The sequence below is a fragment of the Saccopteryx leptura genome, chromosome 1 (genome assembly GCF_036850995.1).
Source record: "Saccopteryx leptura isolate mSacLep1 chromosome 1, mSacLep1_pri_phased_curated, whole genome shotgun sequence".
Classification (NCBI taxonomy): Eukaryota; Metazoa; Chordata; class Mammalia; order Chiroptera; family Emballonuridae; genus Saccopteryx; species Saccopteryx leptura.
In genome coordinates, this window is record NC_089503.1 from 120,191,192 (window position 1) to 120,209,140 (window position 17,949).

Consider the following 17,949-nt stretch of genomic DNA (forward strand, 5'->3'; position numbering starts at 1 on the left):
ATATGCTTTAACTTGCTGTAACTCTGCTTTATAAATTTTATAAAGTAAAGTTACTTTCCTACTTTATAAATCACCATTATTGTGAAACTGGTAGGCAGTTAGAAAATTTTACTACTAACAGAGATACAAAAGTGGGCGGTAGGTATAAAAAAGTTGACTACCCCTGAAGATACTAGGGAACTGTCCCATAATCTTGAAAGGTGGTGAATGAAGAGAAAGAATCAAATATTGATCCTGCCTTTCCTTTCAGCTCCATCCCTCCCAGGAGTCAAGGATCTATAAAGGGAAGTTTCTCTGTGTAGCCATGACCCAGCTAATGCCTGAAGCAAGAATGGAGGACTGTCATCCTGTGTGTCTCCTGAAGAACTACTGCTAATATCAGAAAAATGTGAACACCAGATATGCAGACAGTGTGTGACTCCTTACGGAAACACACATCACTACCTAGTGTGTGGCTTTTATTTCCTCTTCTTTTTCCAAGCGAGAGGAGGGGAGATAGAGAGACAGTCTCCCACATGTGCCATGACCAGGATCTACCTGGCAACCCCTGCATGGGACCAATGCTCTGCCCATCTGGGGCCATACTTCCAACCAAGCTATTTTTGGCACCTGAGGTGGAGAGTTCACGGAGCCATCCTCAGTGCCCAGGGCTGATGTGCTCAAATCAATTGAGCCATGGCTGAGGAAAAGGAAGAGAGAGAAAGAGCAAGAGAGATAGAAGGGACGAAGAGGGGTTGAGAAGCAGATAATCGCTTCTCCTGTGTGCCCTGACTGGGATTCAAACCTGGGACATCCACAGGCCAGGCTGATGCTCTGCCACTAACCTAGCTGGTCATGGCCTAACGTGTGGCTTTACCAAAAGAAGAATTGAACCTAAATCTGGTCAAGTCTCTGGATCCAATTACCAATTTTTACAGCCTGCAGAAGGGACAGAGGAAAATGTTAAAATCACAAGGATACAATGAATGATTCTTAGACTCTGGAAAACTTTACTGGACAATGAGTCTGTTTCTTCCACAAACATATTCAAGCAGAGAGAGAGAGAGAGAGAGAGAGAGAGAGAGATATGCAGGAGACCTGTAGATTACAAAAAACTTAAAACATACACCTCACAAGTTCAGTGTATTACTTTTTTTTTTAAGATTTTATTTATTGATTTTACAAAGAGAAGAGAGAGAGAGAGGAGGAGGGAATGAGAAGAATCAGCTCATAGTTGCTTGACTGACTTTACTTGTTCGTTGATTGCTTGTTGCATGTGCCTTGACCAGGCAAACCCAAGGTTTCAAACCAGCGACCTCAGCATTCCAGGTCAATGCTCCATCTACTGCACCACCACAGACAGGACTGTGTATTACTTTTTCAGATCCTGTTTGTGTCTGTGTGTGTGGTCTTTGTGTCTGTGTGTATTGTGTGTGCATATGTATGTGTATGTGTGTGCAAAAGAAGATGGGGAAATGTGTACATTGACAGGCTATCTGATGACATTACAGAATTAAAACAATTCTTGAGGTATGATAGTGGTATTTTTTTTAAGATAAAGGACAATATTTGCAATTTTTTTAAAGATAAAGGGCAATATTTGCAAATTATATCATATTTGGGATTTGCTTCAACTAATCTTGGGGTGGCAGTGAGGGTGGAGTTTAGTGGGTGGGAATATAGAAAACAGAAGATTGGCCATTAATGGAGAATTGTAGGGCTTGGTTTATTATATCTTGATGTCTCTTTTTGTATATGTTTGAAATGTACCAGTGTAGAAGTTTTTAAATTATGACTTTGTCTAACAACCCAAACCCTCCTAAGTATTAGGTAATTCCTATAAAATGAATAAATTAAACTCAGAATGTTCCTAAGATTTTAATTTCACATCACAAGTCTAAATGATACAACTACATATTTTAAATTGGGGCTTGAGACAAATCATCTTAGTATATAGAACTAAAATATCAAATATGTGCAGGTTTTTCTAAATACAAATTATTAATATTTGATATTTATCTTTCAAAAATTTCTATACTTAAATCTTGGGGTTCAAAGATGCTTACCTACCAAGGAAACAATTGTGTGATCCCATGCAGTTTCAGCATTACCATCCCAAGCAGTTGTTGGGGTTCTGTTCTCATCTGGCAGAAAGTTCTTAGTGACTAATGAGATCCTTGGCCAAGATGCCAGCTGGACCCTTGCCCAGGACACACCAGGGCATCCCCAGTGCTCTTTGGAGTTGTCATGGCAATGCTCTTTAAATTAAGTCTTCTGGAAGCCAGGACTGTAGGTCGAGTCCTGTCATTACCTAATTTTTCTATTTCTTGAAGATTGTAACTTCCACTAAGAGAATAACTAATGACCTTCCTTGCTTTGGTTGGTTTTGCATTTCTTTGACTTTTTAAAAAGATTTTTAAATAGCTTTCTGGCTAGCTCTAAAGATCTTTACACTTGAGGGAACTTTCTCTCTCTCCTAGGGCTTTGACTCCACAAAGAAGGCCATTCTAATGGAACACACTAATCAAACATTTGCAGATTCCCTCTGATGCAGTGTGACTTAAACTGTGAGTGGCATCCCATTTGTGGGCACTGAGTCATGTTAGTGAGTCACAGTCAGCATTTAAAAGCATAATAGAATTGAATGGAAAGTTTCAGCCAGCATTACAGATTGTAAGGAGAAATATTATTTTTTGAATGTTGGTTTTGTTTGTATATATTTTATTTAAATGCAAATGAATTTCTGCTGTGGGTTACCACGCAAAATTTTGAAAACTGCCACTTCAGTACAAGGAGGGGAACACTAAGAGAGCCTGGCACAGAGTCAATAGCAAAATTAATTATAAACTGATAGGGAGGAGGTAGGCCAAAAAGAAAGTAAACACCAAAAAACAACCTTGGTCAAAACAAGCATTGGAGCTCAAAAGATAGAGGAAGTGGTTGTTGCTTAGTGGAGGAAAAATTATTATTACTATAGACACGGGTATTGGCATTATGGGTTATCTTCTGTGTCTGCTCCTTCCCTCTGTGTTCTTGTACACCATTAATTCCCTTTGGGTAGCACAGTATCTGGCCCAACCTGGGCAATACATAAATCAGTATTTATTGAATGTAAATACTAGTAGTTATGTTGTAAAGTATTGTACCTTAATTCCACAGGTTATGTAGACACCAAAGCAAGATACAGAAGAATTTTTAGGAGGAGATTTATTAATAAGCTGGCTGCATAGGACTTACACGGGGTATAGCTGACCCAAATTGTGTGTCCCAAAAATAGCCCTGAAGCCAGTTATATAGACTTGATCACATACACGAAGGGGAACATGACACAATAATCAATCATTAACAAGCTTATAACATTTGTCTATAGCAGTGGTAGTCAACCTGGTCCTTACCGCCCACTAGTGGGCGTTCCAGCTTTTATGGTGGGTCTGGTAGTGGAGCAACCACAAAGTATGAATAAAAAGATAGATTTAACTATAGTAAGTTGTCTTCTAAAGATTTATTCTGCAAAACTTAGCGAAAATCTGACATAAAGTACTTGATAAGTAATTATTATTATATGCTTTAACTTGTAACTGCTTTATAAATTTTATAAAGTTACTTCCCTACTTTATTATAAATCACCATTACTGTGGAACCGGTGGGCAGTTAGAAAATTTTACCACTAACAGAGATACAAAAGTAGGTGGTATGTATAAAAAGGTTGACTACCCCAGTCTATAGAATCAATAAAAAACATTCCTACATATTAAAACTTACAAGGTAATACAATAGTGATGTCGTTTTACATATTAAAGACATTCACAAATCTTTTAGTGTTTACCTCCCATTCCTTTGTCTCTAGAGGTATATGTTACTCTCAGGATTCCAGGAAGGGAGGGAGAGTTAAAATCAGTGTAGGATATGTAAATATTGTCTCTTATTGAAAGGGAAAGGAAGTTCTTCAGATAACCTTTATTCTTTCAAAGCCTGACTTTTCCTCTTTAAAATGGCGTTGCCAATACTAAGTTTTACAGTTCTTTGGCACCTTATCACAGTTAGACCACCTGTTTCAGAGAACCTACAGGTGGAGCCTGGGATCTGGGAATCTGTATTTGAACAAGCTTTCCAGGCAGCCAATCTGGTGGCAGTTGCAAGCCAATACTTAAGAAGCACTGACCTGTTCTACCCACTCATTTTCCTGGCCCAATTCTCACACACAGTCACATTAGAATCAAAGCTAGAACTTGGGTTGCTCACCTTCTGATAAAAGGCTTTACCCACAACTTCACCAGCATCTCATGTTGACTACCTCTCACAAATATGACTTTCTAGTAGATGTCCTAGACTCTCTGCTTCTTCCCTATTTCACCTTATTCTTTCTGCTGCCTCCACACTTTTTCATAAATCACCTATCATTTCATTTTCCTATTCTATACCTTTGGCTTTCTCTCAGTTGCAGGTATTAAAACCAGATGTCCCAACATGTCATTCAGTGCCTGCCACAGTCTGCCCCCAGCCTGTCTCCTTATTCTCTTCTTCCTTTGATATCCTCCCAACTGTCCTTTATCCTTCTCCTTCTGCTGAGGCCATCCTAGGACACTTGGCATGCCCTGGGCACACTTCACCCTTCCCTGACTCTGATATTCAGTTCATGCTGTATCCTCCAAATGGGACAGCCTGTTTTCCTCTGAATTGCGTTCATCCTCCCAAAGTTTCAGTGCCACTTCTAGAAAATTTTCCCTGACTTAATTATTTCTTCTTTGCTTCACTTTGCTCTTTATTTATGTTCTGTTACTGCACCCGAGACTCATTGCATTGCATATTTTAGCTCAGTCTTTGTCTGATGAGGAAGTAAGTTTCTGGAAGGCAGTATTCATGTGTTGTTTAATTCTCTCTATTCTCTACAATCCCTTGCAATTAGCATTAAGTGACTTTTTGTTAATTTTTCTATGAATTATGATTTCATCACAGTATTATTGTCAGCTTGGCCAATTAACTAGTGTAAAATGGGCTTCAACCTCTATAGGAAGCCTTGAAGCTCCCTGTGACTTTGCTATTCCATTTTTTATAAGCCCCACCCCCTCAAAAAAATACTGTAGGGTTTGTGTGCTGTTCGTGATAAAGAACTCTTTGTTTCTTTCTGGGGAGGAAGGAGGTAAATAGACAAAAGGGTAGTGATCTTAAAGGGAAAAGGTTAGCAAATTGGGTCTTTAATACTACTCTTTTTAAGAGGTTGATGGGGAGGATATAATAGTTCAAGAAATGAATATGGCATAAAAGAAAAACATAAACCAGGGTACAGGGCATCTACTATAGCTTCTCTGTGTGTCTTAGTAGACCCTGTGGCTCTGCCTTTTCAGGACAATTCTGTTCTCCATCTGTCAGAGCAATATTTGGGCCATACACAAGATAGCTGATCCCCTGCCCAAATTAGAGGTTCAAGTGGAAAGCCTAAGGCAGAAGTACACCTGGGCCAGGCACTTTATTTTGCTGAATTTGATGCCTATTAAGTAACTTTTTTTTTTTAATTTTTATTTATTTATTTATTTATTTTTTACAGAGACAGAGAGTGAGTCAGAGAGAGGGATAGACAGGGACAAACAGGAACGGAGAGAGATGAGAAGCATCAATCATTAGTTTTTCATTGCGTGTTGCAACACCTTAGTTGTTCATTGATTGCTCTCTCACATGTGCCTTGACCGCGGGCCTTCAGCAGACCGAGTAACCCCTTGCTGGAGCCAGCGACCCTGGGTTTAAGCTGGTGGGTTTTTTCCTCAAACCAGATGAGCCCGCACTCAAGCTGGCGACCTCGGGGTCCCGAACCCAGGTCCACTGCATCGCAGTCCAATGCTCTATCCACTGCGCCACCACCTGGTCAGGCCCTATTAAGTAACTTTTATGTGGTCACCTTGGGGTGATTTGAAGAGTGGTATCATTGTTGAATGTATATTTTGTTTCTGAGGTAGGAACTAAAGCTAATTTTTTAAAGAGAAGATGAAAATCCTCAAGCTGAAATGATGTGTCTGTCTTTGCTCTGATAGGTTCCTTGCACTGACTCCATGGAGAGTGTATCACCTGATTGCCACCGTGCTGCTGGGGCGTGTCATCACGCAAATAATAAAGGACATGGTTCTGTCTAGAAAGAGAGGTAAGAAAGCTCAGAATTCATTATTCTCACATTTAATTTTCTAGAGCCTGAATATCTGATCTTTGTGTTTGTGTTAGAACCAAGAATCCTTTGAAAAGGAGCAAAAAGCGAGACCAATACTGGCATAGACTTTGTTACTTTTAATATTGGCTGAATATTTATTAAAACTTTAATATTTGTTATTTATTTAATTGGTGTGGTCCCTTGTCATAGCTACTACTCTTGGGTAAACAGTTTGTGTGATGGTTTCTCTTTTAGCTCCAAGCACTATTATTTTGAATACCATTTTGATATTTAAGTAAGCTGCCGTGAGGAGAACAGTTTATTTATTACATCCTACATGATGAAAATGTGCCATTAGAAAATGGACTGGTAGGCCCTGCCTCAGTGGTAGAGTGTCAGCCTGGTGTGTGAATGTCCTGAGTTTGATTCCCAGTCAGAGCACACAGGATAAGTGACCATCTGCTTCTCCACCCCTCCTTTTCCCCCTCCCCCCCCCTCTCTCCCCATTCTGCATCTAGCTCAATTGGTTCAAGCACATTGACCCGGGCACTGAGAATGGCTTTGTGGAGCCTCTTCCCCAGGCACTAAAAATAGCTTAGTTGTGAGCAATGGGCCCAGACAGGCATTCCTGGGTGGATTCTGGTTGGGGCACATGCAGGAGTCTGCCTCTCTCTCCCCTCCTCTCACTTGGAAAATAAGAAAAAAAAAATGGACTGGTTTATGTATATTTTTTCCTCCCTGAATGAACAAAAATAATTCAGGGCTTAAAAATAATTAAATAATCATTAAGCATTAAAAAAATTAACGATAATGAAAAATGAATTAATTTTAAACATTAAGTTTAAAAATGAGAAATTAATTCACTTTTAAATTTTTCTGAAGGTGTTTTCTGACTAATTTCTCTGTATTATAAACCTGAGTCAAGCTTTTCCATACTCGGAGGGTCCTCTTGTACCGCAGTTTGAGCTTGTTTAGCAAATGGACAAAAATCCCTCCTTGGAATAATTGAACTCTATGAACCTAAATGTGGTAAGACTGATTTGATTAAAAACAGCTAACAGAAGGGTACAATGAGGCATTTGCTTTCACTAACTGTAATCTGAAATGGAGGGATAATTTTGGTTGAGGTCCACATGGATGGATGCAGGTAAGACCTGCCCAGAGTTCCAGCCTGACAGGGGCACCCAGGCCTCCTTGTGGAAGGCACCTTCCCGATGCCACCTCCAAGACCGGGGATACGAGCTATTACATATTTACCATCACGGTGTTCTATGGGGGTCTTTAATTCAGTTTAGATTTTCAGTCCTTATAGTTCTTAAATGAAATAATTTACATTTCTAAAAATGTAAGCCATTTAGAAAGATTGTTTTATATTGGTATGTTTTAAACTTTGAAGGTAATTTTTACTTTTTTTTAGATACCAAAACCCCCCTACTTTTTTAGATCCTGACCTGCGAGGATATCCCGTGACCAAATATATTTATATATACATGCCCATTTGTAGTCTTATTCCAGGAAAACAATAAATCCCAATTGAATTCTATGAGTGCAATTCTCTATAATCATACTTTCCTAAACCAAAGAACTGTATATATTTGTTGAAAAGGTAATTTCTTCATTCCAGTGTTCTGGGAAGGTGAACAAATTTATTTTTGTCCAGTACTGCTTTTCGTGAATCTGTGGATTTAGACAATAGTCTTTTAAGCGTTTCTCTTCCTCTCTCTATCCCTAATCCCCTTTTCTCTTTCAGAGAACAGATTCCCAGCTTTTAACACTAATAGGCACCTGCCCTGATGCTCATGAAGTGTGAAGGCTGCCCGGAGGTGGAGCACCTCAGTGCTTTGTGATTTTGTACCGGGGTTGGGGTTGGTGGGATCAGTGCATGGCGACTCCCTGTTTTTGCCTTGAGCCGTAGCTGGTGGAGGAGAGCCTGTTTTTCTTAAATAGACTGTAACATTTGCACCTTCCAGAACCTCCCTCCTGGAAATCTTAGTAGAAATAGCCACTGCCAAATTTTGTCTGTAGTCATTTTAGCTCAGCAGAGGAAGCTGACTCACGGAGCAAGCTGAGCATCCATATTTTCAGTGGTGTGTATCAGATGTGGTCCCAGCACAAGTTATAAGGGACAAACGTGGAAGGCCAACGATGAAGCTGAAAGACTTCACAACTGTCCTTTTCTCACTCCGGGTCCCTTACACAGAGATCATTTTCAGCATTGACTCATTGGCTTAATGTTCTTGCAAATATAAAACTTTCATATTCATAAATTGCAAGGAACCCCTGCATTGCAAAGATTCAGTCCTTTAAAAAATTAAGGTGCTGGATTTGGGATAATACTAGCTTAAAGGGTCTAGTTCTTAAGGGCATTCATTCCATTTCCTAGCTGTGGAGAAGACTCCACCATGGCTGTATTAAGTGTTTTATGGCTCCTGTAAGATTTACCACATTCTTGGTGGCTCCAAACAACAGAAATTTTGTTTCTCTCACAGTTCTGGAGACCAACAGTCCAGAATCGGTATCACTGGCCCAAAGTCAGGGTGTCAGAGGGCTGTAGTGCCTCTGGAGGCTCTAGGGAAGGATCTAGCTCCTCCCTTTCCTAGCGGAACTTCTGGTGTCTTTGCCTTGTAGCCGCATCACTCCAGGGTGCTTTCGTGGTCACATTACCTTCTCCTGTCCGTGTCAAATCTCCCTCCGCCTTCCTCTTCAAGGACACTTGTGATTGCATTCACAGCCCATCTGGATGGCCCACGATAAATCTCCATCGTATGGCCCTTAGCTTACTTACATCTGGTAAATCACTTTTTCCATAAAAGTATCACTTTGCTGTCCTGGGGATTAAAACTTGACGTCCCTGGGAGCCTTTATTCAGCCTACTACACTCTCTGAACCTCTTTATCCTGTGAAGTGGGAGAAACCAACCCATTCTACAAGGCTGTGTCAAGGCCGAGTAAGAGGGTAGAAGCCTTGGGCACAGTAGCAGTCTTCTCTGTTCAGCTCTGCTGCAGAATCAGCACGAGGGGGTTTGTGCCCTCGTCTGTTGGTCTTGAGCGCCTTTCTGTGCCGGGGCTGGTGGGAGGCACTGGCCCTCCGGTGGGATTTGGACACACACCTGGCCTCCCCGCCCATTTGGTGCTCTCACGCTCCATCCTGTAGAGCAGACGTTTGTCACTGGCCAATCTTTCTGTCAGGGTTCCACCCAGTGACATTGCTCTGAATACAGCATTTCTCCTGAATGGGGAAAAAAATAAAAAAGGAAAAAGGAGACTAATTACTGTACTTTCCTGACCCTCCCCACCCATGACCGAAAAAAAAAACCCCACCAGTGCCCGTGTTGCCCTCTTCATGAAGTCTTTTAGGACAAAGACCCTCTGAGGCCTGAAAATGGTTGGCAGGCCTGACTTCACAGGGTTTTCAGCCCAGGCCCTGACTGTGATGAATTCTTCTCTGGGAGGCACAAAATTGGCTTCAAATTAGATCCAGATGCAGTTATGGTAGCGCCATGGCTTCCACCAACACTGCCAGCCACTCGCATTAGACACCTTGGCCGGTAGCAACAGCAACAAGGAGAGGACAGCCAAGCACCGGGGCTCACGGCGCTGTCCTGCCTCCTTGCATCTCTCACCTTCCCTGCTTCCCACTAGGCTAAAGTTATTAAAGTTCCATTGTTAAGAGGTTAATTGCATTTCTCCTCTCCCTTCGTTATGATTTTTAATACCATCTTAGATGCTTACTGTGAAATAGGTGAGGGAAAGTATGGAGAGCCTTATTGTGAAGTAATGGTCTTGTGACACCTACAGGAGCCCATGTCTCCATTACTTGTCACCAGAATGGGCAACTTCCAGCTGCCATGGGATCTTCTCTCTCTCTTATTATGTTCTTTGAGTGCGTGCTTTCTGCATTAACCCCTTCGTCTGGGCTCTAGGGAACTCCTCTGCAGCGTGGAAGCAGCTCCTGCAGCCTCAGACTTCTCTTTGACCACCTTCACCTTCTCTCGCATTGCAGAAGGACCCGAAGGTCTGCCCCAGCTCTCTGTAAGATGCTTCGGGCTCAGCAGGGCTGCACACAGCCACCTGAGCAGCATCGTTACCCATTCTCTCTGTATGCCTTTCCTCCTGCAAAAGCTGCACGTGCACTACCCATTTGTGCCACGTGCTGGTTGCTGCTGAACACGGACCCACCAGGAACCATGGCCTATGAACTAACTGTAGTCCTTTGTGCCCCCTCCCTTCTCTGTCATTCTGGCTTGTACCCCGATGGCTTGTATGACAACCTGGATGCAGTCACCTACTAGTGAGGCCTCATCTTTCACCTTAGCCTTTGGAAGTACTATGCCTCCACCCTCTGCAGAGGCTGAAGGTCAGTCCTCAGTGGACCTCTCTGTCCAGGCCTCCACTGCTGGCTGTGGTTGCACCAGCTCCTGGTGCTCAGTTCAAGTGTTTTCCTGCTCAGCCTCTTCCACGGCACTTCCCTCAACCCTGTTCAGCACCTGGCCTGTGCTCTGTGAGTGCGGTACTGCTGCCCTTCCTATACTCCATGCCCTTGTTCCCTTAGCCAGCAGCCGTGCTCTTGGTTCCTGTGTTGTCAGCGAAAACCTTGTTGTATGACAAGATAAGGTGGTGCTTCTAGGATCTAGTGTTAGTCTATCCAGCTTTCCAGCAATAGTTGAGACCTCACTAGTGCTCATAATTCCTTGAATTCTTTTGTATTGTTTATTTGCTTTTTTTTTTTTTTTTTTTTTTTTTTTTTTTTTTTTTCATTTTTCTGAAGCTGGAAACAGGGAGAGACAGTCAGACAGACTCCCGCATGCGCCCGACCGGGATCCACCCGGCACGCCCACCAGGGGGCGACGCTCTGCCCGCCAGGGGGCGATGCTCTGCCCATCCTGGGCGTCGCCATATTGCGACCAGAGCCACTCTAGCGCCTGGGGCAGAGGCCACAGAGCCATCCCCAGCGCCCGGGCCATCTTTTGCTCCAATGGAGCCTTGGCTGCGGGAGGGGAAGAGAGAGACAGAGAGGAAAGCGCGGCGGAGGGGTGGAGAAGCAAATGGACGCTTCTCCTGTGTGCCCTGGCCGGGAATCGAACCCGGGTCCTCCGCACGCTAGGCCGACGCTCTACCGCTGAGCCAACCGGCCAGGGCTATTTGCTTTGTTTTGATATGCCATCCAACTCCAAAATATTTGAGGTAGCTTATAAGGAGCATAAAGAATAAGATTGCTTAGAAGAGCTCTAGTAGAAGAACCAGAGTCTAACATAGTGACCATAACTGAGCAACATTTTATCCTTGAGCTTACTGGCAGCCAAGGCAAAAACGGAAACCACATCAAACACAATTCTAATAATCTGATGAAAGGATGTAAGCAGTTTTGAAAAGCTTTTTCCTGGGGTTAAATTTTAAGAAGAATTTACCATGTAGATCTTTGATGGGGGATTTGAAGAACAAGAGACAACATTTTTGGTAGTTGATGGAAAATGCAGAAACCACCTTGTAGCCATTTTATTAAAGCTAGTAGTTAAAAGTGCAGTATTAAGGCAGAGTCCAATGAAGAAAGTTATTGAGGAGTTAAGAAAGCAAACGAGATGTAGGTATATATTGTTTCTGTTGATTACATGTGAGCCTAGACATAAGCTCAGAACACCTAAAGAATGAATAGAAAAAGTTCTCCTTTCTGCAATAAGAGGTCTTAGTTCCCCTTTTGTCAGCACCATTGCAGAGCTTAATGCCACCTCTGTGATGAGTGATTTCTTTCTTTTTTTTTTTTGGTATTTTTCTGAAGCTGGAAACGGGGAGAGACAGTCAGACAGACTCCCACATGTGCCCGACCGGGATCCACCCGGCACGCCCACCAGGGGCCGATGCTCTGCCCACCAGGGGGCGATGCTCTGCCCCTCCGGGGCGTCGCTCTGTTGCGACCAGAGCCACTCTAGCGCCTGGGGCAGAGGCCAAGGAGCCATCACCAGCGCCCGGGCCATCTTTGTTCCAGTGCAGCCTCGGCTGCAGGAGGGGAAGAGAGAGACAGAGAGGAAGGAGAGGGGGAGGGGTGAAGCAGATGGGCGCTTCTCCTGTGTGCCCTGGCTGGGAATCAAACCCGGGACTTCTGCACGCCAGGCCGACGCTCTACCACTGAACCAACCGGCCAGGGCCTGATGAGTGATTTCTTGAGCAGCCACATTTCACTCTCATGGTTTGTGCTTCTTGTGTACCTTGGCTTGTATTTACATGAATGCAAGTTTTGACTGCCCCACTGCAGTCAAGTTCTCAAGGCAGGACCCTGTGTTATGGGTTTCCATCTCCCGTGGTACCTCCACAAACGTTTTGCATGTAGTAGCATCTCAGTAAGTATTTGTGGACTAAATGCCAGACTTGGTCATGGCAACAGAGGTGTACATAGTATGATTGGCTAGTTGTAGAGTTTAAAGATCTAAGCACTGCATTTTAGATAGGTCAGAATGTTTCTAAGTTGAGAAATACTTCCAGAGAAAAATACTGCCGGCTCAGTTTCACCTTTCCCTTCTCCTTATTGCAGGTGCCCAGCTGTGGAGGAGCCTCACGGAAAGGTAGGAGGCTTGCTTTCCGTGTGGTGGGGATAGGGGTGAGTAGGGGAGGTAACTAAGCTGCCAAGATGGACCGCTGAAATATTTTAGTGACAGGGACCTAAATCCTATGGTAATTTACAAGAATGGGAAAATAAAAGAAAATTCAAATGAATTGAGGGCAAGGATCCAGTTGGGACTCATTGGAAAAACAGTTCACATCTTGCTATAATATTGAGCAGCCTGAATGTGTGACGGTCACAATGTGTGAGGATGGGAAGTGAAGGAAGGCGTTCTCATTGTGAAGGGCATGTTAACTAACCTTATTATGGTAAACATTGTGCAGTAGATATGTGTATCAAATCATCATATTGTTCACCTAAATTTGAACAGTGCTTTATGTAAACTGTATCTCAGTAAAGCTGGGGGAGGGAGAGGGGGAGGAATGCCTCCCTTTCTTGTTTATAGGCAACACCTTGTTATTTCACAGGCTCTTGTTTAATCTTTGGGAGAATTTGCTCTTGTCAGCTAAGCTAAGCTTACCGTGTTTCCTTCAGAGTTGAGCAGGAAGGTGGGGGGGGGGGTGCGTGTACACTTCTCTGCATGTGTAGTTTTTCTGGGTGTTAAAGGGTTTTCATAAAGTTCACATGTATTATACTTTACCACATAACAGTAAAGCCAGCATCTAATTTCCAATATGGTCATCAGCAATAAAAATTGGATAATTTTAATCATATGCCACTCATATATTGATTTTGTACCTGGAAAATTCATCTTGTGCAAATGGATTCTCAGTGGGTATAATTCTGAGAACTGCTCATGCTTGACCAATTTTTTTAATAACCAAGAAGCATTAACTCTACAGTCTGTGAACAGGCTTTATACAGAGCTGTCTTTCAGCCTAAGCAAATTAACATTATGACTCATTCCTAGTATTGAAACGAAACCTGATCCATAGTGTAATAGCGTTTTATTTCTTCTGCATGTGACTGTGGCAGCTGACTGAATAAAATCCTCTGTTTACACAGGAAAATTGTGCACCTCACCTTTTAAAAACAAAATTGTTTTTAGTTAGGCCAGGTTTTTCTAAGTAAGTATGAATTAGAAAGAAATAACTTCACTTACATATAATATATGCCAATCAATCAGAAATATTTTATCTGGGTTTTTCATAGTTTTATTTATACATCATAACCCAGAATAAGGAGCTGTTTACATCATAAATCCAGTTTTGTTGTTTAGTGCCAATTTACAGAAAACACGGGGTTTTCATGGCAACAAATGACTTTGAAAATTATGGCTTAGAGCTCTGGTGTTCTCGAACAGACTTCCCCAGAATCTCAGCGCCCCCAGCAGGACATCCCGCATAGGAAATGGGGAGCTTTTCAGTGAGGTCAGGCGGGCAGCAGATCTACTCTCCTTACCGTGAGCTGACTCAGGGGCACAGCAGAGAATTAACAGTCAATCCTTCTAGAGCCAACAGGGATTAGCAACAGTGGGGAGTTTTCTGCCTCTAGCTTAATGGAATTGCAGGTTGACTGACTCTTCTCAGCTTGACTCTCTCACCTGCTCTTAAGAGAAGTTGTTCTGTGGCCCCACTTCATGGGATAAAATGCCCTTTGTCTGTCAGCATCTACTATAGGTACCTGCTTAAGTGTTCTGGCTGTCTCCCCATCCCTGCCCCCACCTGGGGAAGAAGAGCCAAGAATCTTTGCTGGTAAATCCTGAACTTGCCCCAGCTCATATGCCCAGAAGGAACTAGAGCGTTTAAGTAAGAAATGTTTAATTAAATTATTGAGCTCAATATTATGTCTTCATCAAAAGTGAAAAGTCATCTAATGTTTGCTAAACTGTCTCCTCTGAGGAATAGAATGCAGTATGAAAACTTTTTCCTATGTTTATGAATCATTATTACTCAACAAAATTGCATAGACGGTACATTTTCAAGTAAAAAACATGAAATGGTCACGTGTTAAATAACAGAAATTAAGTCAAGTATTTTTTAAAGATCCAGTTGGCTTTGTTGAACAATTCATGAATCGGGCAGCATCCGATTTAGCAAGGAGGAAGGAGGTCCAAGGTGCTGCACAAAATGAAAATGGAAGGCTTTTATAGAGAGGAGGGGGAAGGGATCTGAAAAAATACTGATTACCTCATCATCCTTTGGGGAATGGAAAGGGCCTGTGAGGCAGAAAACCTCATAGGTGGTTACCAAAAAATTCCAGACTGACTGGTTAAAATGATATTCCTGTGGAAGGTTGAAACTGCAGTTAGGGTAGGTCTGATGCCTAGGTTTGGTGATGTGAGCATAGCACAAGTGACTCCATTTTGGCCTTTTTTTTTTTTTCCAACACATGGTAGCTTGAAAAGTTTACTACTTTGCTGTTAGGCACAGTAATAATTCTTGACTCAAGCATTAAAACTACTAGATTTTATGGTTTTTAGCATTTTTGAATGTGTTTAACCCTTTGAGTAGTGAGTATTTTTCATGCTCGCTGACCCCCGGGAGTGAGTTTTTTTTTCAAAAACTAAAATTAGTTCCCGTTACTCTGGCTGGTCAGGAGGCACGGGACATACATGAACGTTCGTACTACACTAAGGGTTAAAAATCACCATATAACTTGTATTTTGTAACCTTGTGCTTGTACCGTTCTAATAAAGCATAATACTTGGAAACTATTTTTAATTTAATTGCAGTCAAAACTGTAAACGGAGCCACATCTGCATGGATTTTAAAAAGAAAAATATTGATGTTGAAGGATGCATTTGGTTGGACTAAATGAAAAAATATATCTTTTCCTCAAGGAAAATAGTTCACTTAAATTCAGAAAAGGCTGGATTTTAGCATAAGCGTATCTGTGCTTCAGTAAGTCTTTGGTTGAAGATGTCTGAGCTAGCCTGGGAGTTGAGCATCCATTTTAAAGTCTCTACTCTGCCAAAATAAAAATCCGAATAGGCCTTTTATTCCTTTTCTAAAAAAAAAAAAAATAATCGAGCACAATTCTGTAGTCATGTATTGCACAGTGGAGAGTGAAAGCCGCTTTCTTCCTCTCTCAGGAAAGAACAGACCCATTCATTGACTGAGAGATAGCGAGCTACTGAGATTGGGTCTGAAAGTTTCTCCAAGTTCCTTCATCCGGATTCCAATCTGTTGTGTTCATTTTTTAAAGCTGTACTTTGAAAATTACCCCACTGGAAGGCAAGTACAGAACAAAGAACCAGAAGCAGTTTTTAAAGCTCCTTTGGAAGACAGTGATATGGAGAATTCTGCTTAGTTCTTCACGTTAATGGTGTACCTGTATAGAAAGTTATTTATGAGTTTTAAAAATGCCTCATACTAGACATTCAAGGACCATGCTTTTCTCTCAGTTGTCTGTCAAACATGTCTAGCATGGGAGCTCAGGGGAAAAGCTCTTCATGAAGTTGGTGTGGATCTTCAGGACGGCGGCTAATACATTTCCTGAGACATTAACAGTAAAGTGAATTGTACACCTGAAGCTTAAATAATTTTATTATCCAATGTCACTGCAATACATTTAATTAAAAAATAAAAATAAATAAATAAATGAAAGAGGAAGTCCGGTACATTTCATAGCCCAGTGGTTTCATTGACAAGGGCAATAAATTTTCCAACCTGCTCCTCCCTCTGCATTCCATTCATGAATCACATAGTCTCCTTATGTTCGTGCAGATTTATCGAGTCAACATGGGCAGAAGCCCCGGGGTCGGGCTCTCTGTGGGTCAGGGAGCAGCAGCCCTTAGGTGACCCTAAATGACCTAATACTTAGGATTCCTTAAGTGAAAAGCACTCAGTGTTATATTTTAGTATCATTTTTGTTTTTGATAGTTTTAGACATTTCTTTAAATTAATGTAATTCCATAGTAATCTGATTTAACATTAGTGCTATCACCATTTTTTCCCCTCATTATTTTAGAACTACTTCATCTTTGCATAATTAAAATTGTGTGTACACTGTCATTCCTCGTGGTGGCCCCTGATCTCTACAGCCACTTGAAACAAATGAAAATTCTGACTGTTGTCATTTTTATCCATGTTTGCAGATTCTCTTAACCCCATGCTTACTAGGTTTGATTAGGTAGTAGATCCTGAATTATTAAGGATTTGAAAATGTAGTTCATTTATAAAATAATTAAGCTATGTTATTGTTAACTAATAGTATTCTTTCTGTGCTTCAGTAAGTTTAAATTACCAGAGAAGTAAGATTAGTAGTTAAAATTTATCTATCTTGCCATAGCCTATGTTACAATTATTTTTTTCCCTTTATACATTAAATATATTGTATGCAATATTTATTTATGTTTATTTTTCTCTTTTGGCTTTTTAAAAGTAAATTTATTGCCGTGAATTTGGTTAATAGGATAATGTTTCAAGTATACATTTCTCTGATACATGATCTGTATATTTCATTGTGTACCCAACACCCCCTTCCCTCTGGCAAGTACCACACTATTGTCCGTGAGTCTCAGTTTTATATCCCACATATGAGTGAAATCATATTAGTTCTTAGCTTTTTCTGACTGACTTATTTTGCTTTGTATAATATTCTCAAGGTCCATCCATGTTGTTTCAAATGGCAGTATTTCATCTTTTCTTCTGGCTGAGTAATATTCCATTGTATATATGTACCATATCTTCTTTGTTTAATTTTCTGTTGAAGGACACTTTGGTTGTCTCCATGTTTTGGCCACTGAGATTAATGCTGCAGTGAGCCTAGGGGTGAATATATTGTTCTATTATTCCCAAACATTTTTATTCAAACAATTATTTGAATATAAAGGCTTCACAGGTAATGGAAAGTTTCTTCCCTCCATCTTTCCTTCCTTCCTTCCTTCCTTCCTTCCTTCCTTCCTTCCTTCCTTCCTTCCTTCCAACTGACAGTGGTGCTTAGAAACAAGATCTCAGATACTCTGAGAATGACGGTTTGCTGTTTCTTATATGCATTTGGAATTAAGGAGAGAACACAAGGAAGATTACATGAAGGTGGGAGAAAGCAAGGTGGGAATTGGGTTACAGGATAGTTAACAAGATCATGTGTTCTCTTGAGGGTGGTTTCTCTTCCCAGGGGTATGAAAAGGCATTTCAAAGGTGTGTTGACCTAGGTGTACAAAAGCAATGGCCAAGGCTTGCTTAAGGCAAAGGTAAACCTTTTACTAGGGAAGTTATAGGCCTGGTGAGTGACTATTCACCATGACCTGTCCAGTTAGGAATTTATGATCAGATCACCCTGTGACGCTACTTTTGGTTGGATTTATTACAGTGCCTGTTTTTGGTCTTTCTCTT

At 41.5% G+C, this 17,949-nt stretch overlaps 1 protein-coding gene across 1 annotated transcript in view; it reads left to right on the forward strand.

Annotated features, from left to right (window-relative positions):
• Window positions 1–17,949, forward strand: part of RETREG1 (reticulophagy regulator 1) — a 123,591-nt gene that overhangs the window by 32,880 nt on the left and 72,762 nt on the right. The window contains exons 2-3 of the mRNA XM_066374180.1: window positions 6,006–6,112; window positions 12,641–12,671. Of these exons, the coding sequence (XP_066230277.1) occupies window positions 6,006–6,112; window positions 12,641–12,671 (138 nt within the window). The remainder of the gene's footprint in view (window positions 1–6,005; window positions 6,113–12,640; window positions 12,672–17,949) is intronic.